Raw genomic sequence first — 26,119 nt, 5'->3', positions numbered from 1 at the left:
GTATGAGAAGCTGGAACCAGACAATTTTTGTTTATAATATGCCGTAAAATTATCATAATAGTTGTGGATAATGTTTTTGTTGACTGAGTAAGTGATTAATTGACAAGTAATTTCAGCTGTAGTTTCCAAAATATTTACATTTTAAACCTTAAGGTACATTTCTGTTTTTGTTTAAGTTAATGAATAAGCAGGAAACATTATTGGCTGTCCCTAACAACTTTTATGATGGTGCTTACTATTTCGGCTAACAAATTATACTGCTGCTGTAACATACAGTACTGTGGCAGTATGACAAGGGCTGGGACTAATTATTATTGTATCTGTTGATTATGTTTTCAGAAGTGAAAAATTAGCCCAAGGGGACATCTTCAGATTACTTGTTTTGTCTGACCAACATTCCAAATTCAAAGATATTAAATAAACAATTTATATAAAGCAGAGTAAAGCAGCAGATCCTCACATTTGAGAAGCTGGAACCAGCAATGTTTTTTTTGTTTGTTATTTTCTTATTTGTGCTTGATATATGAAGAATTGTGACTACAGAAAATTATGTTAATACTTTGGCTGGGGTCTCAGAGACTTTAGCTGCAATATAGGATTAAAATACAACAGATTTTAGAAAGTATTATAAACGCAGCACTACCCTTCCTCTGCATAACTCTGTTTGGATTTCTGTTATTGGAGTTTTATATTTGTTCAGAATACGTCTAACAGGGAGTTCGACCTCTTTAGAGGTAAGTAGCTCCAGAAATATTTATTGTCACTATGGAGGACAGGATTTATTTGTCTATCAATGACTTTTTGGCAAACAAAAGGGAAATATGTATTTTTAAAAAAAAATATGTTTTCACAGTAATACAATGCTTTATGGTCATTTCCATATTTTGTCACTTTTACTTTAATAGACACTTTTTTATTAAAGTTTTCTTAAAATTATTTAAATAAAAATAAGAAAAATATTGAATATGGAGGAAGTTGGTTGATTTTCTCAAAACTATTATTTTTACACATACAACAGGTGGGGCCTGTTGGACCCCAAACAAACACAAAGGTTAATTTCCTGTTAATCAATAAATTGATTAATCAACTCATCATTATAGCACTAATCTGACTTCATATTTCCTTTGTGTTCTTGTGTGGATGTATTTTTCAAGAAATAATGTCCTCAGCTTTCAGTTATGGATCGTAAAACAGAGTCTGAAAGGGACAGATTCCCTGAGGCAGGGTGTGTCAGATGTAATCACGAAATCGTACTGAAACCTGAAATGTTTTTGTGAAGAAAATCAAAGCTTCATTATTAACAAAGTTAAAGAACGTTTTCTTGCTATTTGTCTCTCTGTTACAGGTCTGTAAGAGCCATGTGGTGGAATCAGTGCTTCAACATAGACTGGTAACTACATATTGACTGGCTCTGTTTTATTTTGTTAAACATTCTGCATGATTATAGAGATCCACTTTCTCAAATTTGACAAACACAGGTGGTATTAGTAGAATATTGCATCTTATTAGAAGTGATATTATCAGCTCATGATTTATGATTCAGACAAGAATCACAACAAGGTGACCTGCCGTGAAGCGACACACGCTTGTAATTAGTTTCAAATAGCCACTGAACTGAAATGAAAGTATTTGAGCGGGTAAAGCTGAGCTCGAAATGAGTGTTGATTGTATTTTAATGGAATAGCAAGACAGTGTGTGTGTTGTGTGGAATCTAATGTTTGTCTTGTTAGTATTATCATTATCATAATCCCAAAGGCAGAGCATAAACCTAAAATGTGACCGTCTCTGAAGAGGTGTTATCATTCAGAGGCACAGTTGTATATCTCCTTACCGGCTTAACACCTGAAACTGTAGCTCAGATGTGTGAAATGCTCTGAAACTATAGCAGGGTGTGATTACCAGTCAAATTAAATCTGAGATGTCAGTTACATGTGTCAGTGCTTCCACTCCTACGCTTGGCAGGTTGTAGGGAGTGACAAGCTGGCTGTTGATTATTTTCCAGTGTGAAACAGAATCACTGACACACAACTGGTTTTTACAATACTCTAGTCTTTGTTTAATTTTCTAATGGTGTGAGCTACTATTGTTGATTAACTATATGTTGAAATTGTATATTGGTTGGTTTTAGACTGTTTGTTGGACTAAATAAGCAATGTGAAGATGTCACCTTGTCATCCAATCCTTTACTTTTTGTAACACTTTACAGACCAGACAGTTAATTGAGTAATCAAAAAAATCAGATTAATTAATAATGAAAATAATAAGTAATTACAGCTGGGTTTTTTGATTTCAGCCTCTTATACAGTGCAGTGTAATCTAAATAGATGTATCCAGTATTGAGATGTTTTCATATTTGCGTAGCTACAAATACATTCAAATATGAAGAAACCAAATAAATTCAGAACCATGAATGTACTTTGAAATGTATGTCATGCAGTATGAGAGAGTATGGAATGGCTTGGGTAATCTTAATGCACTATAGGACCTCACCTCCTCATACATTTGGGCTTTCGGAGCCTTATGTTATTTGCTCCAGCTCATAAAAGTCCTCATGCTTTTTGAATCCACGTGTTGTATGAGGGAGGATCAGGTTTCAAGCACCAAGTTCTAATACACTTAACCACTAGTAGGATTTGAACAAATAGATTATTTTTAGATATTTCATTGGTTTTACACATGAACGTGCAATAACATTTAATTTTAACCCTCATACTGTAATTTCAGCTCTCATATTTGGCTTTTTCCTGCTTACATTTGTATTAGTGAACATTCACTGCTGCTGTAGCAAACCGTATGGAGATACGATGCTCCTTAATTTGTGACGGCAGCTTTACGGAGAGGGATTTGCAGAAGCATATTATGGATGAATTTCCAGGGATGAGGGTTCAGCCTCTGGTTCTGATTCTCTGACATATGATGCAGCCTGATTATATAAAAACCCGCAAACAAGCAGCTTTTGAAGCCAGTTTATGTCATGACAACATCCAAACTTTGATTCCCAATCTTTATAGTTTTTAGTTTGGGATATTCTTCATGTTCACAAACCTAAATTTACATGCAAATTGAGTGGCACTCTGCTTTTAAAGAGCCATGGGAGTGACTTCTTCTTGGAGAGGAATTTGTTTAAAGGAGAGACAGATTGTAGCTACTTAAATCTAAGGGACTGGCAGGTGAGGTTGCTTTGGTCCATCAAAGGCTGAATGAAGCACTAAGTCACGAGCTGCAGATGTCCACAATCCAGCCTGCTGCTCAGGCACTGCAGATCAGGCCTCCTATTATGCTGTTTCACTCAGGTTATGGACCATTTCCTCCACTAAGGGGCAGAATATGATCACTGATACTCTCACTTCTCGCTCAGAGGGATAATACATTGAAAAGCAGCATCAGTTAATGTGGTCTGTGTAATCACATTAAATTGAATAGATGAGATGAAAAGAAGATTAATGGATGGACACAAATAATAGCTTATTGTTTAAAAAACTTAATAGGAAAAATCCATATTAAAAAGATCAGTACATGCAGGTATGACTAAAGACTATACTGATATATTATAATAATAATATGATAGTGCAAGTCATTTATGGCATTTATTATTTTTTTTATTAATCTAATGCACTTCCATTATTTGTATCCAAGGTAATTATAGTTCTAATTATAGTACTAAATCTAATTAACCAGTCTACTTTAAAAATACTTGCCGTTTCATTTTTGGTATATTTTAGGTCTGTTCCAGATGCACCAAAGTCAAATCAGTATGGTCTTGTATTTATCCCACAGAACATTTCACAAGTCCAAACAACCTCTGTCTTTGAGAGTTTGGATTAGCAGGCTTCTATTGTACATGAGCTGTGAGGCGGCTAACCCTTTCTGTGATACCTATCTAAGGTTGAGCTCAGCACTTTCCTCATTAATTTCCCACTTATTCTCAGAGCTGGATGTGATATTTTAGAGATTTGAGCACGCGGGGCACAGGTTAGGCGCAATTATGCTGACGGAGGGCTTTTACAGCTATGCTCAATGAAATCTGGAGTATAGGATTATACATGTAGAAAGTTATATAGTGATTAACCTTCATTTCAGTCCCCTTGGTGATCTCTGGGAGGCAAATCCTCCTCCAATCAGCTGCCATAAGATATATTTCTCAACCTTGATAAATGACCTTCAGAATGATACATCGAGGCATTCCCTCTTCTTATGCTTTTGAAGCATTTGTTTGCTCTTTCAGGTAGTTCAAATGCTTCCTTAAACTACATACCATGGCCGTATTGATTCAGAGGTAACTTAAAGGTCCCCTAGTTTTTGAACTCTAGTGGTGCAAGGAAGCAATTTTTGGTGTGGGTGGGAAAAGTGGGCCCAAAGTGGGAGAAAAGTGTTGGGAAACCTGTTTTCCACATAAGTGTTTAAATTTTTTGTATTTTCGATGGCTACAGGTGCCATCTGTTGGTGATTTTTGGTATTGGAGGAGGTTTTGGTGCACTGGATATACTGTATTACAACAATGCTTTAACAAATGTAAAGAGTGAAACAACTGCAAGAAAAAAAGTTTTCTGTGTGATGGCCTTCATAGGTTTGTAGTTTAAGGGGAACATCAACCCCAAAAAATCCAAATCATGTATTATTAGCTTGCTGTGTCAATGCTGTTTAGTGGCTTGATTTAAATAGAGGGCCATGTTTATTAGATACAAGAAACTAAAAGTGTGTTTAGGCACTGCAAAAAAAATCTGCCAGTGGGGTGAGATAATTAGTATTATTTTTTAAATAATTTTACCCCCATTAACAGACTTTTTCACTCGTTTGAGAAAAATAAGTTTTTGGGGACTGAGGATTTTCACAATACATGTTTGAACATGTTGGGTTTGTTTTATTTCATTAGGTTTCTGGCATGGTGTCAGCAGCCGCAATGAAATACTGTCTTCATTTTCAGTGAACCTACTGTTCTTTTAAGTGTTAATCTGCTAATCATGTAGAAAGAAATTATGAAATCTCAGATGTCACAGTTGTTAAGCAGCATTTAATTAATTAAATGTATTGATGCCATCATTTTCTAGTTATTATGCAAAGATATTTAACACTGTTACGGTTTAAATGTATATTATTTTATGTCCCAGCATTATAATCATCAGTAATCCTTTTTTCCTAAATGCACCATGATTGATGAAGCTACTTATCTAATGCTAGCTTTTTGTGCGTTTGTACATCCACGCTGCAGAAAGCAGGCTTTCACAACAATGGCAATTCCCTCCCTCACCCCTTCAAGAAAGGACATTTTTGAGCCCCTTTGATTTGGCCCGATTTGTTTTGATGTGAGGAGTGAGAGGTTTTTAAAATCTCCTTAACTCCCCAGGCCTGGCCCAGTCTCCCACAGGGCTAATGACCGCAGCCTGGCCCATGTTGAATAATACAGATGCTTCCGAGGTGGAAGTGGGGAGGAGGGCATGGGGTGAGACATGGGCCCTCCTTCTACAGTACACCTCCATTGATAAGATTGTATTAATTGGTATGAATAGAGAGGTTTTTCTCCCTCTCCTTGTATACATTTACCATTATACTCATTAGCTTCCCGTTGCCTCCCAGCGAGTTCCTCCTTCACATCCCCCGGGGTCTCCTGGGAGGCAATTTGCATCTCTCCATGGTGTCTCTCTGGGGTTATTGAGGAAATATTAGCCCCTTTTCTTCTGTGGCCGACCCTTTGATTTATTTGGAGCTGGAGCTGATAGAGTGGCACTCACATGTTAATGACTGGCGCTGATACAGGCCCCTGGTGCAAGACGACTCATTGATCCGGGTTGAAAAGGTACAATTGACAAGCAGTACTGAATAATCATCTTACATGCGTCTGTGTGTGTGTGTATGTGGACCTTGGGAAATGACAAGGGAATCCCACTGCTGTCAAGGCTACTGCGCTCAAGCTGTCCACTTTCCCTGATAGAGTTAGATAAATAGGCTTTTGTTGGCCTCTGAATTCCTCGTGGCTTTTTGACAGCCACAGATTTGGAGTATTCTCTTCAGAGGCTCGCTTCTTCTTTGTTCACTATAGGCTCTGCTATTCATGTCATCCTTTTGACCCCATGTGATCATAGTGGTGCTCATTTTAGCCACTTCTAAGTCTCTATAGCCAATCAGAGGCTGCAAACGACAGACTTGATCCAGTTACTGTTTAGAGTTGTTTTTCCTGGTCTAATAAAAGAATTGAAGGTGACTACTGAGGACTCACTTTGGTTGCCATTAGTGACTACGAGGCCCCCGCTCCCTGCACCCCCCCCCTCCCCCCATTCCTGCTGTGGTGCTCTCATATTATGTTGTAAAGTAAGATAATGAGAGATTTCATCCTAATACCTGCGATGCTTGACATGCCTCCGAATTTAAGCTCACTGATGTCTGCTCAGCAATGTGGAGCCTGTCCTCAATTTAGAGAGCAGTTTGACACCGACTCCCTTTCATCTGAATGGTCACATGTCTACAGCAAAGCGGCAGCAACAAAGTTTATTTATATATATATATATATATATATATATATATATATATATATATATATATATATTTTTTTTTTTTTTTACCCATCTCAACTGAAGAGGAAAGCATCTGAAGCATGCCTAATCATAGCAACAACCTCTGTCTTGCTTAGTATTTGTATACTTTCAGCTATATGGTAATAATAACATTTAATAAAAGTCAACATCCTAACTGGCACTAAACAAAAATACCCATCACCGCAATGGCTGCATCTCCTCTGCATACTTATAACAGATTAGAGGTTATGTATATCAATTGCGCAGCTCATGCATATTGTTATGAAGGGGAAATGCAAGAAATGGAAATGTGCCATTTCAACGAGCTGGCACAGCTTGCCAAAAGCGGGCAAGTGGGTAGTGCTTGTGGTGATGGTCGGGTTTGTTTTCCTCTCAGTGTTGGGAGATGAGAATTCATGTATCTAAACAGAGCAGATATGATGTTTATGAGAGCCATCTGCTTGGCAGCCCTCCTGTGCCCACTGCCCTCCTCAACGTGAGAGCCGCCTCATTAAAACGGTCACATGCCTGAGAAATTTCTAACTGCTGTTTTTTTTCTTTTCTTCCCCCCCTTTAAAAGGAGTAGAGTTTAAAACTAACAAAGCCTTGGGAAATCCCCATCAGACATCCCTCCCTTAATCCATTTAATTTTGAAAGGTATTGTTTAAAGCTTTAAAGTTTATATCGTTTAATCCCCCTCCAACACTATGGGCAGCAAATGAGGCCGTGTCAGCAGCTTGAACAGATATAATCTACTCCACACAACAGAAAATCCTCCTTCAAGACAAGGTTGCATGGGTTTCCTGTGAACTCACTGTTTGATGTTTCTACCTGCTATTGAACATGACTTCTGTCTTAACCCAACTGTCACTCGCTCCCTGTCCCCTTTTATCACTCCGAATGTTCTCGCTTCACCTTTTTTCATCAGTAAATCTACCATCACAGCTTCTTCACTCATTCCCCTTTTTTTTAGGAGAGGGGGGCAAAGAGAAGTTTGTTGTGGGCAGGTTTGGGGGGATTCTTTGCTTGTGCTGAACCTTTGCCACAGGACAGGATTGTTCTTTGGTTTTCAAGATTCATTCTCAACCTGTGGTTCAAAACCTTACTCTTGCCACTTTAACGCTTAGGCTATACTTTTGGTTTTAGTCTCCATTGCAAGTGAAAGTGTTTATTACATATGTGCATATTCCTCCACAGATTTTGCATCACATGCTTTTCTATACTAACATTTGTAGTTAAAACTATATAGTTCAACAGTTTGGGAAATATGCTTATTCGCTGTCTTGCCAAGACTGACCAGCAGCTGGAACCATGACTGAACTTGGGGAAACAGCTAGCATGGCTCTGTCCAAAGGTAACGAAATATGCCTAACACAACTCGTTTACATTTTTTTTGTATGCAATAAACAAACAAGATATGACATGTTAATTATGAGTTGTAGAGCTGCTGGACATTAAGTTACCTATGGACAGAGCTATGCTAGCTGTATTCCCCTGCTTTCAGTTTTTATGTAAAGCTACTTACTTATATAAAGTTAGCTGGCTGCTGGCTGTAGCTTCATATAAGTTGGAGCCGAAGTCCTGTCGTCAGGTATGGGCTAGCCTCTGTTCCACTTCTATAAAAATGAAACTTCTCCCTGTGCTTACTATGCATATTCACAAGTTCACATTCACTACAAGACTTGTTACTGGAAATAAAAACCTTCATTATTTTAACAAAGTTGAACAACATTTACTTGGTGGGCATTCAAACTAATGTCATTGTAACTTAGTTGTGTCCATATCCGACACACTATTCTAATGTAGTCCTAATTTTTAAAAACCTTTTAACTGTAATATCTTCTGTCAAAAAATATGTACACCATTTGGTCCTCTCCGAACCAGTCACGGTCTCTTGACTTGTCCATGGACTTGTGCCAAGCCTAAATGTTTAACCCATGGATTGAACCACACAACATGCTGCTGCGTATGGTTACGTTAAGAGCCCGACCGATAACACCGTCCGATGTGAGCTAATTGCATTTAAGTCAGTCTTCGATTATAACAACCGATAAGTGATGATTATAAAAGAAACAGAGAGGCAGATCCTTCAATCATGCCAGGAGTGTTGCATAGTTTGCCCACCAGGAGCACTCTGCAATTCCCCTGTTCAAAACAGGCTATACATCCACCACATAACAATCAGCTGACCGAGTCTACCGAGTAACTGAGCTTGCGGTGAGTTAGTCATTTGTTACGTGACTTAAATAATAGTACAAAAGCCCTCATCACTTCTCCTCTCCTGAAAACTTACTTGCTAACTTTCCCGTTTTAAAATGCCCTCCCCCGGTTTCCTCCCGGGTCACAGCAGTATGTTTAATGTCACAGTAGTTGAGTAGTGGAGGCTACGCTGTTGACAAACTTGATAATAGATTTATGTCTGAGACAGTGTAGCCGCTGTAGCAAAAGGTCATATCATTTCTCCCTTGTTCATCACTTCTAAATATTCTCTAATATTGCTTACAGCAACTAACGCTGCCGATGGCTAAATTAGATTACCCACAAAGCTAGCTGATGCCATGTTTATCAGTTGAAGAGAGCTAACGTAAATGAGCAGTTATAAATATAAATATAAATAATATAAATAAACGTGAGCTGAACAACTATCTAACAAGTTGCAGATGCATTCATGAGCAGCATTTCCATTGGGTCACTGTATCATACATGGGATGTATTAGAGCCAGATGGTAGAGAAAGTGTGCTGATGAGAGTGCTGGTGAAAGGAAAAACTAGATATATGTTACATTGAAAGTAGTTTTTATGTCAGATTATGTGTAAGGTAAAATACACATGCTTATTTTTTCTCACTCTCTGCATTACGGATTATTGATTTTGTTCTATTAAGTATTTATTGATGTGAAGTTGTTTACATGATCAGTTGTTGAGACTGGAATCTAGGGCATTTTTAACAAAATTCATTCAGGAAAACTTATTATAGCCCACTACAGAACAGCTTTCATATCAGCCTGTTCAAGTGTAGTTTATACAGTAGAGGGATCTACTATCCAAGTCATTATTAAAATCAAAATATCGACTTATGAATCGGCTCGTTTTCACTTTAATATCTCCATCGGCCTCCAAAACCCATATCTGTCGGGCTCTAGTTATGTTCCAAGGCTCAATTTTTAGTTATTCGCATCGTTTCATTTCAGTGGTGTTTTGAATGAAGTGTTCTTACTTCTGGAACAGCACCTCGAAGTTCCTGTGACACTTCAGCTCTCTATTATGTACATGTTAATATCCCTTCACAGATAACCTACCACATTATTAATAAATCACTATTATTTTAAGTTACCATATCCAGTGGTACTAAACTATGAATCTTTTCTTTAATCACTTGAATGGAGACCAACATTCTTGTTGTAAAGACATGCATTAGCATTTCTATTTGTTCTTACTATAAAGAACAGAATTGTCTTTGCAACATACCACCTATGGTACATTTTCCATTAGTGTATAAATTGAGTCATGTAACTCCGGTATATATTTTCACTCAAGCAGTAAATTACATTGTTTAGTTATCAAAGGCTTTGTGTAATTACATTTGTGCAATTCAGGATGACAGGGCTGATAGTGTCTGCACAAGACGCTGGCATACATAATCACAGCCAAAATCCCATTAGGGAGAATGGAGACCATTATTATGGAAATGACCTTCGGGTGATAAGAATTCAGTGGGATAAAAGAGTATGTAATCAAGACAAAGACATTGTGTGAAGCCACTCTTTATTTTCGCCTGTGCAAATGTAAGAAATTGACGCCGTTTTATGGATCTGTTATTGTGTTTTTCAGTTTAACGTTGTTCTAATCACATTAAGGAAAGTGAGATTTGATTTGTGGGGTATTGCTAATTTCTTCCTGCTTTTCTGCTGTTTGATGCTGTGGGTATAACTGTAGGCCTGTGATAGCAGAAGAAGAACTAAACAGTGTGGGTTTTTTTTTTTTTTTTTTCACTGTGGCACCTTCACTGAGAAAACATACTCACCTTGGGATTACTGGAGTGTCGAGCTGAATCTCTATCTGTTTGTTTTGAGCCACACTTTGATACTCTCACACTTAAGAGGCAGCTTCATAAATTCACATTGTGTCAAATAAATCAATAGATCCCATTAGCTGAGGAAGTTGTGTAGAGCAGTACTTGAGGGACTGGGGCTCCCCTTGTTTAGACATTTCTCCAGCAAAGGCGAAGGCAGAGGAATATAAGGTTGGCTGTTGATCCATACAGACAGCTCCAGCAGTTGAAATGGTTTGGCTGACTGGTCCCAGTTGGTTTTTAGTGCTGTCTCCACTGTGCTGCCAGCCTGGGTCTTCTGTAGAACAGGAAGAAGGAATCTGCTTAGACATTCACAGCCTTACAAGCCTACAGCGCCAAACTCTTCTTCCACAATCTGTTTGTTGTCCTTTATAAGACTTAAAGTTTGTGTATTTCAGTTGTCCGCATTAGATAATTGACAATTGAAGATGAAGACAAAATGTCACATGATATATTTATTTTATGGAATGTTCTTTGTAGTGGGCAGTTGTCTTGGATGTCAACAAACAATTATTTTCATTCTCAATTATTCGTTTTGTCTATGAAATGTCAGAAATTAGTTTGTCATCACAATTTTATAGAGCTCTAAGGGGTCCAAATGGCTTCTTTCGTTCAGCCAACAGTGAACAAACCCAACATTTTCAATATACAATTATATAAAACAGGAAAAAAAATTATATACTCACATTTAAGAAGCTAGTACAAGCAGTTTTGGCATTAAAATGATAACGGACTCAGCAATACATTTACATACATTTTCGGTCAATTACTAATCAGAATCAGTTCTTAACTACTTTTGCATTAAGTGCTGTTTTGCATTTCCAAATAACATATTAACAAATCAACAAAATGTATCGTATTGTGCAAGAGTTATTGGCAGGAGTGGAAATGTTACTATCAAAAATAAATTATATTTATCAATTAACAAAATACAAAGTGAATGCACAGAAAAACATTAAATCCATGTTTGGTGTGACCACCCTTTATCTTTAAACAGCATAAATTCTTACAGAAACACTTGCACAAAGGTTTTGAAGGGACTTGGTAGGGTGGCCCAAACATCTACCCACAGAACTACCCACAGTCCTCAGTTGCTTCTCTCTCTTCATGTAATCCCTGACAGACTTGATGATGTTGAGATCAGGGCTCTGTGGGGGCCATACCATCACTTCCAGGACTGTTCTTCCTGAAACTGTAGTTCTTAATGACTTTCGCTGTATGTTTGGGGTTGTTGTCATGTTGCAGAATAAATTTGGGGCCAATCAGATGCCTCCCTGATGGTATTGCATGATGGATAAGAATCTGCTTGTACTTGTCAACATTGAGGAGACCATTGATACCAAATCACCAACTCCATTTGCAGAAATGCAGCAAAGAACCTCCACCGTGCTTTACTGTTGCCTGCAGACACTGATTTTTGTACTGCTGAATGAATTGTTGAATCATATTCCTGTGTTGTTAAGCAGACAAACTACCTTCTGCTGCAGCCTCAGCATCAGTCCAGAGAACCTGCTGCCATTTTTCTGCACCCAATTCATAGTTTCCATGTTCGGAGGTATGGATTTTTGGCTGTCTTCTATGAAGGCCACTTCTGATCAGACTTCTCTGGACAGTAGATGGTGTACCAGGGTCCCACTGTTTTCTGTCAGTTCTGAGCTGATGGACATCTTCTGATTGTGAAGGGAAGTAAACACGATGTGTCTTTCATCTGCTGCAGTCAACCACTGCATCTACGGTCCTCAGTGTTGCTCGTTTCTTTGTGCTTCTTCAAAAGAGCTTGGACAGCACATCTGGAAACCCCAGTCTGCCTTGAAATGTCTGCCTGGGAGAGACCTTACTGATGCGGTGTAACTACCATGGTCTTGTTGCTGTGCTCTGTCTTGCCATGGTGTCTGACTTCTGACAGTAAACTGTCTTCAGCAACCACACCTTGTTAGCTGAATTTAGCTGTTCCTCACCCAGCTGTATTCCTCCTACACAGCTCTTTCTGTTTCAGGTAATGACGGTGTTTCAACCTACATATGAATTGAATTGGTGCTCATTAGCACCTGTTTGGTTTAACTGTTGAATCCAACGAAGGTTAAAGTCAAGGGCAACTGGACTTGGTTGAAGATACTGTGGTTCCAGTATCTTCTACCAAGTCCAGTTGGCCTTGACTTTAACCTTCGTTGGATAACTATGACCTGGATGACTGAGAATCTTCATAGACAACTGTTGAATCATATACCTGAAGATATGCCTACAAAATTCTTGACTTTGTGCAAGTGTACCTGGAAGAATTGATGCTGTTTTGAAGGCAAAGGGTGGTCAGACTAAATATTGATTTGATTTAGGTTTTTCTTCTGTTCACTCACTTTGTATTTTATTAATTGATAAATATAATTCATTAACACGTCCATTTTTTAAAGCATTCTTTCTTGACAACATTTTCCACACCTGCCTAAAACCTTTGGCCATTATTGCATTTAATCAAGTAAATTCTATATACTTTGAGTCTTTCTATGTATATGTAGCTCAAAGGCCACTTCAACATGTGGGCAGTAGGACCCAGGGATTGAACCATCGACTCTAGCATTAATGGCCCACCAACTCCCCATGCCCCCATGTCATATAAAGTCCCACGATAGTAACTTATCTTTATTGTTAGAGGTTTATATTAATTCAACTGTTACTTATTCTCTAAACTCTGAATAATTAAATAATTATTCTAATCAGTTACATCTTATGGTCTCGTAAAATGAAGATTCTGCTGTTTTGAGAAGCCAAAGCTCCTGTGAGTCAGTGTTACAATGCAACAAAGGAGATGTGACTAGAAAAACCAGGATGTTGTCTTCACCCTTCCATAGATTTAAACCTTAGCATAGATGGGTCTTAAAATGTAGATAGAAAACAATAAAAAAATTACACTGTTAGGTCATACAAGAATGCTTAACCATTGCACTCAGTATCTTTGTGATGGAAGTAGGTGGCTGACTTTGACTTGTCTCTACCATTATATAAATATCGCTTTAAAGAACACATGTAAAATGACTACTTAACACAGTTACCTAGTGTAGTAAAACAAGTAATTCAGGCAAAACATTTTTATAGACGACTGTTCTGGCAAATTAGATTGTGCACAGTGGAGAATGACACAAAGATGAAAGCAAATTGGATTTGACATGCAATGAGGTTGGGAGCTAGACTCAAAGCCATACTGATTTGAGTATATGGCATGCTTCCCAGCCCACCAACTATTAGAGAATGCCGCTTGAGATCCTTTTAAACTCTATAACTTGAAGTGATTTTATTTTTGCTGTTGGTACAAATTAAAGCTTTTATTTGATGCAGTTTACTGTACAATTCAGTAGGATCCAACACAACAACCAAACAATGAATCAATTTTTTGCTGGCAAACAAGGTGCTGATTCTGTCTTGGACCTCAGAATATTAGAAAAACCTGTCAATATAATGTAATCCTGTTGTGTTGGATTGCATTACAATGCACAATTGTACCTAATAAAGTGGCCACTGAGTGTATATACGTTTCTAATATTGTGAACACCCAGGACAGATTATAAGAAACACCGCTTACTATAACCCATCTAAGTTTCCCAAAGAAAGACATTTTTACAGGGCTGTTATATTAGATTACATCAGATGCACCTAATAAACTGGTAACAGTATTTGCACCAGATGTTTACAGAAGAAAAATACAATTTGCAAACAGAGAACAGGAAGTAAAAAAATCCAAATACTGTTCAATACATAACTGTGAAGAGCTGATAGTTTGTTTTCTATTTTGTAACATTAAACAATGATGATGACCAAACTGAAAAACGAGGCAAGTGTCTTGGGGGGAAATACCAGGCAGGGTTAGTAAAAAGCTCATAGCAGATTGATCTGTGCATACAGCTTAACTGTATTAAAGCTGATAATCCCTGTAAATATCTTCAGGCAAGGCAAAGTCAGCCTTTTAACATTGACTAAATGAAGTAAATAGAAGCAAATGAATTTTTAAAAATTACATTTCTGTTGAACCCCTGTTATATATAGAAGCTTGCTGTGTGAGTTGGCTGCTAATGAGGCTTACACATTTTGAACCAAGATATTTTGATGGTTTTGCCACCCTGCCGTTTGGGGGTAACAGTGAGGTTCGATTTAAATGTGGAGCGTCTGTTCCCCTTTCGAACCTCTAACACCACAACAGATGGGGAGAATATGGAGCTCGGAAGGTTTTACCTCAGAGGTGGTAACAGTGAAGCCACTCATTAACACTGAATTTACCACTTCGTTAGCAACGCAGCTTCCTGTAGAGAGCGACCAGCCCTGGATGTCAAATCCACTGAGCATGCATATTAAACTAAATCAGCTCTGGACAGAATAGTGTCATCTTCTATAAGATGTAGTATATACATGTTAAATTGTATGCTGATTATAATCCTTGTTGAAAATTCAAGCAGCAAGGTTTATCTAAATAAAAATGAAATAAAATAAACTAATTTATTGTTGCTTAAATTCAAGTATTCCTAAAAGAATTAGCAAACCCATCCATGTGTATGCGCAAAGGCATATGTTTTCTTTGTGTGGGTCTGTGTTTGTGTTTTAGACAGATTGTGTGCCTGCCAATTTGTCAGGATTCAAGTAACAACAGTCTCATGCTGGGATCTGTCTTGGCACCATCACAGAGTGATAAGACGCAATATGATCTCATTGGAGGTGTACTTTGTTCCCATGGAAATTGGTCAATTTTAGCACACGACTGAGAACTTTAGGTGGAGAAGCAGGAAGGTTGTATCCCAGAGGTACGCTCACATAATTAAGCATCCTCGCCAGGGTATTCAGGGCTAACAGCAGGGTTTGTTGTGAATAGAGGTGGCGAAAGAGGGTGTTGGAAAATCATAATGCGGCACACAATAATACCACTTTCATTTTATGCGGAATAGCCCCAAACATTTTTTTTAACAGCACCACATTATGTGCGTGCATTAAGAAAAAGAACCAGATTGTATTATACCTGTTGTGCAACAGTGTTTCTGTTTGTAATTTACATCTGCATTATTTCTTTCAGCAAATTTTCTTCAGATTGTTGAATACTGCGCTTGAATAAAGGGAATTATTATGCTCGTGAGACATTGCTTGCTTTACATGGCTTGATTAGAAATATAAAGAACATTTAATAATTTTGTCATATTCTTTTATATTTCAGATAGTTTTGCTACTATGTCTGATCTGAATCTAAATGCACAAGAGGACAAAGCCGTGGAATCTGTGTCTGACAGCCCAGGTTGTACTCAGGAGCCATTACAGAGTCACACATTCTCCCAGAAGAACAATGCTGCAGGTCTGTCCTCAGATGAACACGAAAACCCTTTAAATGGAACCCAGCCGAATCCATTTGTATACAGCAGTGTCCCTGCTGTTCCCAATGCAGGCTATTCATTGCCTTCAGGAGCACTTGTTAATGGACCTGGTTCACACCCCACCTCAGAGGTACACTGTGTCCTGAACAAAGGCACTGTTTTATCCAACAATGTCCTGGATGCCGCGTGGCAAGCGGAGAAGGACACGAGCCCCGAGGTGTTACCACCACCTAGTGAGCTTCAATCAGACGCTTGGAAGAACACAGCGGGGCCCGTCGTAAAAACACTAGCCACACAGCCAGGTGTCAACACGCCACTGTCTCACTCGGAGGAGAATGAGTCTAAACTGGCCTATTCCACACTGTCAGGTGACAGTGCAGAGCAAATGCACATTAGCCAACCTTTGACAAAACAGACAATGAAAACAAGATCTCCACGGGAAGTAGAATGGTCACAAAGCTCCTTTCATGATTATGATGATGCTGAAGTAATCAGATGGGATCCAATAGGAGGGTGCTTGTTGCGCAATGACAGAAGGCTGGAGACCAAAGTGATGCACAAAAGAGACAAGAAGCACAATGCACATGTAAAAAGCATGTCAGGCTCTCAAGAAAAGGTTACCAACAGCTTCAATCACACATACGGAGGTTTCTGTTTCTGCAGTGGTAATGATGTTGACATCACCAACAAAGCTGATTCTTTGGGAACACAGTCTGATGTTAAACATTCTGTTGTTGTGCCATTCAAAGATCTTTCTAGGAACACCGCTTCAGACTCTGAACCCCATTTTTATAGCACAGCACAGGAAGGCTGTAATGAGGAAAATGACCCTGAAGATGAAGACAATTTTAGACCAAAAGTGGAACAGTTGAAGACAGAACAAGTTGAACAAGATCCACTTTTCTTTTCATGCACAATATGCAATGTTAATTTCAAGGAAAAAAGACATTTCCATAGACATATGATGTATCATTTAGGCAAGCATAATCAGGTGAACAGTGAGAATGTTTCACAGCCCTTTATATGCAGGGAGTGTGGGCGTTTGTTCTGTGATAGCAACTCCCTCATGAGGCACATCATTATTCACCAAGACAGGCTGGAAAAACTTATGGAGGAAATCAAAGGTCTTAAAAACACTGAATTCGAAGACAGGGGCACCACAGTACAGTGCCCGCAGTGTGTATTTGGTTGTAACTGCCCTAAAGTCTTTGTCCAGCATGCCAAAACACATGATAATCTGAAGCACTACTACTTCTGTGAGGAGTGTAACTATGTTACACTGACACAACAGGCACTTGAGGCACACCTACATAGTGCACACCTCAACACACACCAGCCTCAATGCAGGAAAATTACTCATACTAACGATGCAGAGGAAGTGGACCATGTTAAGTTTCAGCGTAAAATAGTTTTTTTCTCTAGCAGAGACAAAGTTATATTGGAAAGACATTCTGAGCTGGAGCGTCAGCGATCACACTATGGTAATTCTAAAAAGGTTGCTGACCAGTCCAAAATTGCCGGGTCTAAACCAAGTCTGTCTAAGTTTACTTTTGGAGAAACAGCCGAATCCCCCCACTGTTCCAGTAAAACGGGGGACATATACGTTCAAAAGTCCAATGACAAAACAGCAAGTTCTCCTCAGTTTAAGTCATGCCATGTTGACTGCACCAAAAACATGCTCTCACCGTCTTTGTGGAGGGTGGACAGGCATGGAAAATTACTCCCACAACCAGCAGAAAAATTAGACGTGGCAACTGATCTCACCTGTGTCGAAGGAGATGCTGAAAACAATGACTGCGAGGCTTTTGGCAGCTCAAAGCAGGCAAACTGTCCCGCAACCGCAGATTTTTTCCTATCAGCCAGAAATCCTAAATTAGACCAGATGTTCTGTCAGGGTAGCAAGAACGACCAGGCAAGCGGGAGTTTACAAGCACAAGCAATGAGAAAAATGTCAACACCCTTGCATAACTCTATTGACAGTATGAATGGTAATATATTGCCAAGGCTTAGCCAGAGGCTGAAGAAACAGTCTGCAGATAGGGAGTTAGAGAAAGGCTGTAAGGGCAGCAGCAACTTCAGTGATGACACCAGTGGAGCCACAGGCAGCTTCTTGGAAAGCAGCGAAAATGAAAGGAACCCGTATGCTCGGAGGTATTTCAGAAAGAGGCAGAGGTTTTCGGCCAAACACCAAAGCCCTCATGTACTCAGGGATGAAGATGATGGAGATGAAGACTGTAGTGACATAGAGCAACTCGTAATCAAGGAGGAGTATATCGAAACTACAGTGTGTGATGAGTCGCCTTGTACACCTTGTGACAGCCTTGATGTTTTCCCCGCACCAGGAGTAAAACAGAAGCCCTGTCCGTACTGCCCTGCCATGTTTGAATCTGGAGTGGGTCTGTCCAATCATGTGCGAGGCCACCTTTACCGAGTTGGCTTGAGCTATAACGCTCGGCACATGGTTTCGCCAGAGCAGGTGGCGTTGCAGGACCATCAGCCACGAATCCGCAGGAGGATCCCCTGTGGCACGAGAAAAATGAAAAAAGGTATGAGTATAAGTTCAACTAATGTCATAGGCAATTAAGCACTAGCAACTCAACACAAAAGGTTTTTGATGAGGGAGATATAAAAGGTAGCCTACTGTGTTTTAGCGTGATCTAGTATTCAGTTACAGAAGAAACCGCTTGATTCAAATTTCTGGAGGCAGGGGTATTGGATGGGTGTGTAGCACATCACACAGGAACTGTGAGTTTGCAAACCTGTCAATAACCTGCAGTTCATTTTTTAGCCATGCTAGTAGTTCAGCTCTAGGGATGGCAATGTCAGACGGTCAGTCAGTCATTCCACTACTTTGGTCCAGACTGAAATATCTCAAAAACTGTTGGATGGATTGCAATTCTCTAAGTTTGTACAGGCATTCATGGTCCCCAGAGGATTAACGATTAATTTCAGGGTTCAACGTTTATGTTTTTTTTTAATTGGCCAGTTGGGCAAGTGGGTTGAAATCTACTTGCCTGGGGTGCATTTTTACTTGCCCTTATACAAATTGAACAACAAAGACTGCGAAAACTAACCCTGTTTTATCTGCCTTGCTACTCAAACTAGCACCAAACTGCACAATACAGAGTTTTAGCCACAGTTTCAGTGTCAGTTTAGGGGTCCTCGTGAAAAAGTTTTAGAACCACTGCTCTAATGCCATCCGACTAAACTCCTGTTTCCATGATAATTGAAATGCTCACTTGAGCCTCTATAGCACATGGTATAAAGTGCTTCAGGGCGTGTTCAACTCCACTTCTGCTAGTTAAACGGCGCATAAACTGGTGCATTGCTATTTAAATAGCTGACGAATGGCACATTATAAAAAAACTAAATTTGATTAAAAAAAAGCATGGCGCTGGCTGCAGAGATAGTGAAGGGAGCTCATGTGGAGGAGCAAGAGAGAGGGAGTGTGCAATATGGAAAGAAGTGTTGACGTGAAAAACTTTCTTTCAGGAAGCCTTATGTTTCTCTACAGTTCTATGGTTTATCAGTGAAATGTATGAGCTACCCTGCAGACTGGAGTCTCTGTTAATAGTGACAGATAGACAGATCATCCTGAAATACGCTCATCTGCTCTATGATACGTCTGTATCCTCACTGCACTGCATTATTATAAACTATGATGAAAGTGATGTCACAGCAGATATCGTGGGACATTTCAGCAGCCAAACTAAAAACTGTAGTTAAAAAAACTTGACAGGACAGAGGAAACAGACTAAACAGAATGCCACTTTTTGCTTCTGAAATACATAGTTGGACAGCTCTGATGGAGCTCAGGATTTATCTGGAGGAAGGGCGCTTTACTTCAAAGAGTTTCTCTGTATAAACCTGGACTATGGGTGCGACCTTTTGGGTGTGTAGAATAATAATAATAATAATAAATTGAATTTGTATAGCGCTTTTCACGAACTCAAAGTCGCTTTACAGAGCAGATAAAGAGAAGAAACCAGAACATAAATTAACATAAGATCCTGACCAATCCTGTCGCCGTGTCAGAAAATTTTAATAAATCAAGGTATGCTGCGGTTGCAATCCATTCTTTGTTAATTCGCCCCTCAGTCTGTTGTTTGAGCAGGTAGTGTACAGTCAGTTTTTAGAGCTACGAAAGCAATGAGAATGAACCAAAATAGTAAAGTTGTGGGCTGGACAAATAAACGATGAGCTGAAACTTGCTATACAGCTCCGTAAAATCGAGGGGAGCAGCAGATTCTCTGTAGGTTGATTTTGTTATTGTAAAAATATTGATTATAACATTAAATGTACAGTGTACTGTATTTGATAAAGTTTATGAAGGCTTGTACATTATAAAACAGTCCAAACAGTAGGCTGTACTATTATGAATATTAGCTTTGTGTTTTTGTACATTTATTTTAATTTTTATGACAAACCTTATTTGGTATTACAGCTGTTAAACCAGAAACCCAAGGAGAGCACGCATGCCCCCTGTGCTGGGGTTGGTTTGATACTAAGACTGGCCTTTCCAACCATGTGAGGGGACACCTGAAACGAATTGGTGGAAGTGTTACCAGCACCAGTAAGTCCCCGCTCTGCATCCTAAATGAACTGCTACAGGACAAAAAGGAACATCGGAACATCCTCCAGGTCCTCAACAAGAGCCAATTCCCCTCACGATCCTTTGTCTCTCCGAATTTAATCAGCAGCAATGGCCTGGTCCTGATGCGCACAGGCATCCCAGTGAAAATCCAGTACGAGATGAAGAGCCCACGTCCCATCTTGGACAGCTTTGTACCAAAACAGGAGGCAGAGGCCTTCTCAGAAAAGAAGAAGTTTCTGGTAGAGGCACAAAGAGGCACTAAGGCCTCCTCAAGCACTTTAGTTGAACTGCTCAAGATGAGACGGGAAAGTATGGAGCTTTCAGCGAGAAACAACCAGGAAGCCTATGCAACCAGGAAGCTCTGTGATTTAACCAAAGATTACATGGAGGAGACACAGATGACCAGTGTGCAATCAAACTGGGCTCATGGTATGTAGCAATTTCATGTTTCTTAAAGGGTCGTATGGGTGGTTTTGCATGTTTTAGCCCATTAATAGTCCTGTACATATACAGTAACTTACAATACATCCAAAGCAAATGGAAGTTTCAGGTCTCTGCAAGTTCATTTTCACAGGAGGGGGTATAGTAGAAAATAAATCTTGGATCCTACAACTGATTTGTAGATATTTGGCAAAACCACTTCTAAGACATATCATTTCAAGACACGCCCCTCACTCTTTAAAGTATTTTACTACTGAGTTGGATCATTTATGTGATCTTCTTGTACAAATGTGCCAAATTAGTTTTTTGCCCTGACTGCTCTATTGCAGCACATAAATTAGTTATTCTCGGCAAATAGACCCATATCCCCCAAATGATCAGTCCAGCATGTCCAGAATATGTTGGTTTTGGGACGTATGGATAACTATGACCTGGATGACTGAGAATCTTCAAAAAGAAGGTTAAAGTCAAGGGCAACTGGACTTGGTTGAAGATACTAGAAGACATTTCGTTCCTCATCCAAAGGACTTCTTCAGTTCTGACTGACTGGCAGGGAAACTAAGCTATTTAACCTCAGTGGGTACCGCTGGTTCATGTGTTCCTGGCTGCTGTAACAACAGTCGTTACAGTCGTTAGGACTACCAGAGGCCAAGACTGAACGACCATCGTTGGCATCCTCACCTGAGGCCAATAGGTTAGTTTGTTGAGTTTCCTGGGAAGTGATGAAAGGACCACATTGTAAGTGGGGGATAAGTGGGGGCAAAATTTCACAATATAAAAATATGTTTAGGTAGAATCAAGTTGGGGAGTATTTTAGCTTTGTTTGATAGCAGAGAAGTCCACTATTTATTGTGTAGATGCTAACAGTCAGCCCCCTGATTTTCATCAATATTCTATTACAAATTTTCAGTATGTTTTTACAGACAGCTGCATACTGCAGGTAGAAGCCAGTTAAGCAATGTAAGAGTAGTTCACAATCATTTGATTTGTGGAAAAAGCACATACAGTAGATTTAATTTTGCCAAAGTGCTTTTGAAGTCCATATAAAAAAATCATGAGATCCTCTTGATGTTTAGTTGGAAGCCGATCATCCGTGTTTACACAATTTCGTTTCATGTCTGTCCAAATCAAACTTTCATTCAGGTACTGCGAAAGATGTTGGTAAAGATTTCAAATCAAATTGCTCTTTGTTGAGTTCTATTTTAAATGGAACGGTATGGTGCTTGCCTCTATTATTGTGTTACAGTGGCAACTGCTAGGTACTCCTAAAGATGACTTTCTGCTGTGTGTCCTGTCCTGAAAACTGATGTTTTGTAATTCATAGTATACCATTAGAGTGTTAATGAGTTGTAGTTCACACTGCACCATCACCTCACGTTCAAGACAACTCACAAATTAGTCGTTAAAAATGAACATCAATATTTATATTTTTTCCCGTTAAGACATTTTTGTATTGTTGTGAAATTGTTCTTAGTTTTCTAAACTAAAATTAGATAAGTAAAATTAGGTTCTTTTTTAATTTTGAAAGATTTTCTGGGAACTACTTAACCATCCCACTTCTGAATATTTATTAACAGGCAATGGTGCACAGCAGAGACATTGCCACTTTTCTGTCATATGACTAACAGATCTATGATTTTATCTGTAGTTTATGAATCCTCTGTGACTCTCATGAGGTGGTGTCTGTGAAAATAGCCCCCCTGAAGACACAAGATTGTGTTAAACTTCACCAGTAACACTTTTCAAACAGGAGAGTGCAAATCAAATGCTTAGAATGAAAACGGGTGGAAGAAGACACAGAGCACGGTGGGAGTAACAGTTTTGCCTGATAATAAAATTATGCTTTTCTCCTTAAATACTACAGTATCTATCTTCTGATGATCCTAAACCTTGATTTTAGACATAAGTATCATCTAAACTGTATTAAAAACATCGTCCAATCAAATTTTGCATTAAAGCTTTAATGGAAAATATAATCCCATAATTTCAACCTAAACGTTTTGATCTATTTGCCTTATTAACTTTGAGCTTCATTTCGTTTTTCAATGTATTATCTTTCAGGGGAATGTGATTCGAATAAGATTTGTATTCAGTGTAACAGCACCTTTCCCAGGCTTCCTGGTCATCTTCAAGCCTATACACACAGGAAGAGGATTGCCATTTTTGAAGGACCAGGTACGTTTCTGACAATATACTATTGCAAAATGTTGCAATGTTTCCTGCGCCATGCAATCAAAATTGTTGCTTAAGCATAAGAATCATGTGTCTGTGTGGAACCAAATTAAAAAGAAACTGAATATATGGTCGACATTAGATGAATTAGTCACCTGTCATATGTCTTATTTCATACAAAAATGGTTGCTGACTAGAATAGTCGATATCAATAGTGAAAAATAGTTTGGCTTTGGGATTATGTATTTATACCTCTTGCCAGTGATAACTTCATACATCCCTTTAGATAAAGCAGTGCAGTGTTTTGTCTTTTTAGGCTATGGTTATAAACAGAAGAAGCCAAGACCAAGGCCTGGGTTAAAAAAGAAGATTTTACCATCCTTGAATGCTGAGATATACACACTCACCTGCAGGTACATAAAATGGAAGGTTACATAAGTAACTATTCTCTTAGCAAAGAGTGAGGTGAAAGCGCTCTCTACCCAGTTACATATTTATTATCTGTAGGCCCTAAATGAAGAGATGATAAGATGCATAAGCCAGAACACCTGTCAAAACTCTGAACATTTTGTCATTCCTTATCTGGGACCGCCCACAAATTTTTACGAGTTGCTACCGCTGGGCAATTCACAGGCCATGCTCACAGCAGCCTGTTCTCTAAGTAATTTTATAATCCAGATTCCCTTATGTTTTGGGGCAGTCTAAAGAGGTAGTCTATATTCTTTTGCATCTATGTTTCCACATCTGAAGGGGCTGCAGAAATGAGACTGGCTGTCCCTCTATCCCCACATCTAACTGTGAGGGACATATGCCCAACTCACTGTGGGGCCCACCTCAAAGGCCTCAGGTACTGTTTTTCCATTGCCAGTACCAGCTCACCTCAACTCACCTCGCCTCGACTCGGTTTTGCAGTCCTCCATTTTTCATTGCCGATAGTACTCAGAGGTAGTACCCCTCAGTGTAGCAGGTCATCATAGCAACGTAACACACAACTGCCGCGACGTAATTTAAAATTTTCAATGCGACACACACACACCAGCGACCCACACACAGCTGTCTCTTGATTTAAGTTAAAACGTTTCAACATTCCTCAGAATGTAAAGACAGAGAAGCGGTATGAAAAACCTTACAGCTGTGTTTTCCTCTGCCATTGTTGCTGCAGCGCTCTGTGTGACAGTGGGACCAGAGGGCTCTGTGAGCGGGCGGCTTCCTCCGGTGCCACTTGCAGAGTTCCTCAACTCCTCAAACTTTCAAGCGCATTTTTGTTCCGCCATCACTTTTCATAAATCTGTCAATATTTGAATATACACAGTTGATTTCTCACCTCAAAACTTCTCAGAAGTGGATTTAGTGATGAAGCGCGTGCAATGATGGTGCAATGAATAGTGATGATTCTGTCTGACAAATCAGTAGTCTGCTGTGTTTTCACATCACATTTTGTATCGCTCAGCTCGCTTGGAAACGAAAAAAAGTACCTGGTAGCATGTATAACTTTTCCACAATGAAAACCAAATAAAGGCAAGTAGAGGCGAGTCGAGGCAAGTTGAGCTGGTACTGTGTAGTGGAAAAGGGGCTTTAGAGAAGGGAGACTACTGAATCAGCTTAACAGTGAGAAGGGAGGGATACTGTCAACACACAGTGTAGACAGTGGACCACAGCTTCCCTTCTTTAGGTTTAATTAAGGGGGCCATACCAGTGTTGTATGATCCACTTGCCAGAGTAATCCATTAGCCCACCAACTTTTACAGAAGCCCCACTAGCCACCTCTTCAGGAGAGAATCAGCTCTTTTAAGCTGGGCATACACTGTATGGTTTTAGAAGTCTTGTTGTTGAATTCCAACTCACACTGTACGAGTAAATCTTCTGCAGTGTAAAGCCAAAAGCTCACGGTTTACGTCACACTGTACAGTCGGATGGTCAGCCACGACCTGAGTGCTTACACTGTACGTGCATAAAACGAAATTCGAAAGATACAAGGTAGGTAGAAATTTGTTTGCTAAGCAATGCTGCTAACAAGCAGCAAACATGCTGCCTTGATCGTCGGTGTCATCCTGTGTTCCAACCTTCTAAAACAGGAGGCGCTGGTGGATATGGCATACATGTTACTTTATAGATTGTCAACTTGATAGCTAGCGACGTGTCGCCATGGCACTTTCAGACGCCGTTCACCACTTCACATAGGCGCTGTGAGGAACAAAGGCACTGATTGCATGGAATTTACTTGTGGCTCTACTTCAGCCGTGCGACAGCCTGACAACGGCCGATCAAAATTTCTGACATGTTAGAAATTCATCCGACTGTCCAGCAGCCGTAAGTGAGCAGTTGATTGGTGCTTCGTCGAATCGACGGCGTAGCCTCTGTGTAGCCCCGTACCATACGCCAAGCCTGACAAGCACCTCCTCAAAAATGTAACTACACGTTGGGGCGACGCAGACCATAAGAACTGTGATTGGTCGGCTGGGTAGCTCAGCAACGCCTCCAAGCCGACTGGAAGTGCCCCGTGCTTTTGAAGTAAATTCTACTAGCGGCTAAACCAACGGCTTTAACACACTGGATCCATATATTTGAGCGTCACAACCCAAGCGAAATGACTCGTTTCACTATCAGAATGTGATCCATTTGGTCGATAACATTTGAAAAATCTATAACAGCCAGTATGTATAACAGTATATAAATTTACCCCCATTCAAGTTAGCGGATTGCTACAGTGGATGCTGTAGCGCTACCACCAACAAGCGTTTGGCGGTGTAATTGCTGAACGACGGAGACACCGACACACAAGTATATATCCATGGCTACCCGACGCAGAAGTAGTAATCACGCTTTACAGTGTATTCCCAGCTTTATACTGATAAATTCTAAAGGCTGTAACCTCCCACAAACATCTCTCACAACACACATTTGAACTCCTTGCACTTGTGGTATATGTGGCTGCGCACATCACCTCTCACCCCCCCCCCCCCCCCCCCCCCCCCCCCCCCCCCCCCCC

The 26,119-nt window shown here is 39.7% G+C and overlaps 1 protein-coding gene across 5 annotated transcripts in view; it reads left to right on the top strand.

Moving 5' to 3' along the window:
• Positions 1-26,119, top strand: part of znf644b (zinc finger protein 644b) — a 36,850-nt gene that overhangs the window by 6,298 nt on the left and 4,433 nt on the right. For 3 of the 5 annotated variants that reach the window (XM_046050726.1, XM_046050725.1, XM_046050723.1), the window contains exons 2-6: positions 1,346-1,390; positions 15,770-18,469; positions 20,368-20,946; positions 23,020-23,133; positions 23,447-23,543. In XM_046050726.1, coding sequence (XP_045906682.1) covers positions 15,784-18,469; positions 20,368-20,946; positions 23,020-23,133; positions 23,447-23,543 — 3,476 coding nt within the window. In that variant the 5' untranslated portion in view covers positions 1,346-1,390; positions 15,770-15,783. The remainder of the gene's footprint in view (positions 1-1,345; positions 1,391-15,769; positions 18,470-20,367; positions 20,947-23,019; positions 23,134-23,446; positions 23,544-26,119) is intronic. The other 2 variants (XM_046050724.1, XM_046050727.1) reach the window with 2 other exon arrangements.

This window comes from Micropterus dolomieu, linkage group LG05 (assembly GCF_021292245.1).
Source record: "Micropterus dolomieu isolate WLL.071019.BEF.003 ecotype Adirondacks linkage group LG05, ASM2129224v1, whole genome shotgun sequence".
Classification (NCBI taxonomy): domain Eukaryota; kingdom Metazoa; phylum Chordata; class Actinopteri; order Centrarchiformes; family Centrarchidae; genus Micropterus; species Micropterus dolomieu.
This window is presented reverse-complemented; position numbering and strand designations above follow the sequence as displayed.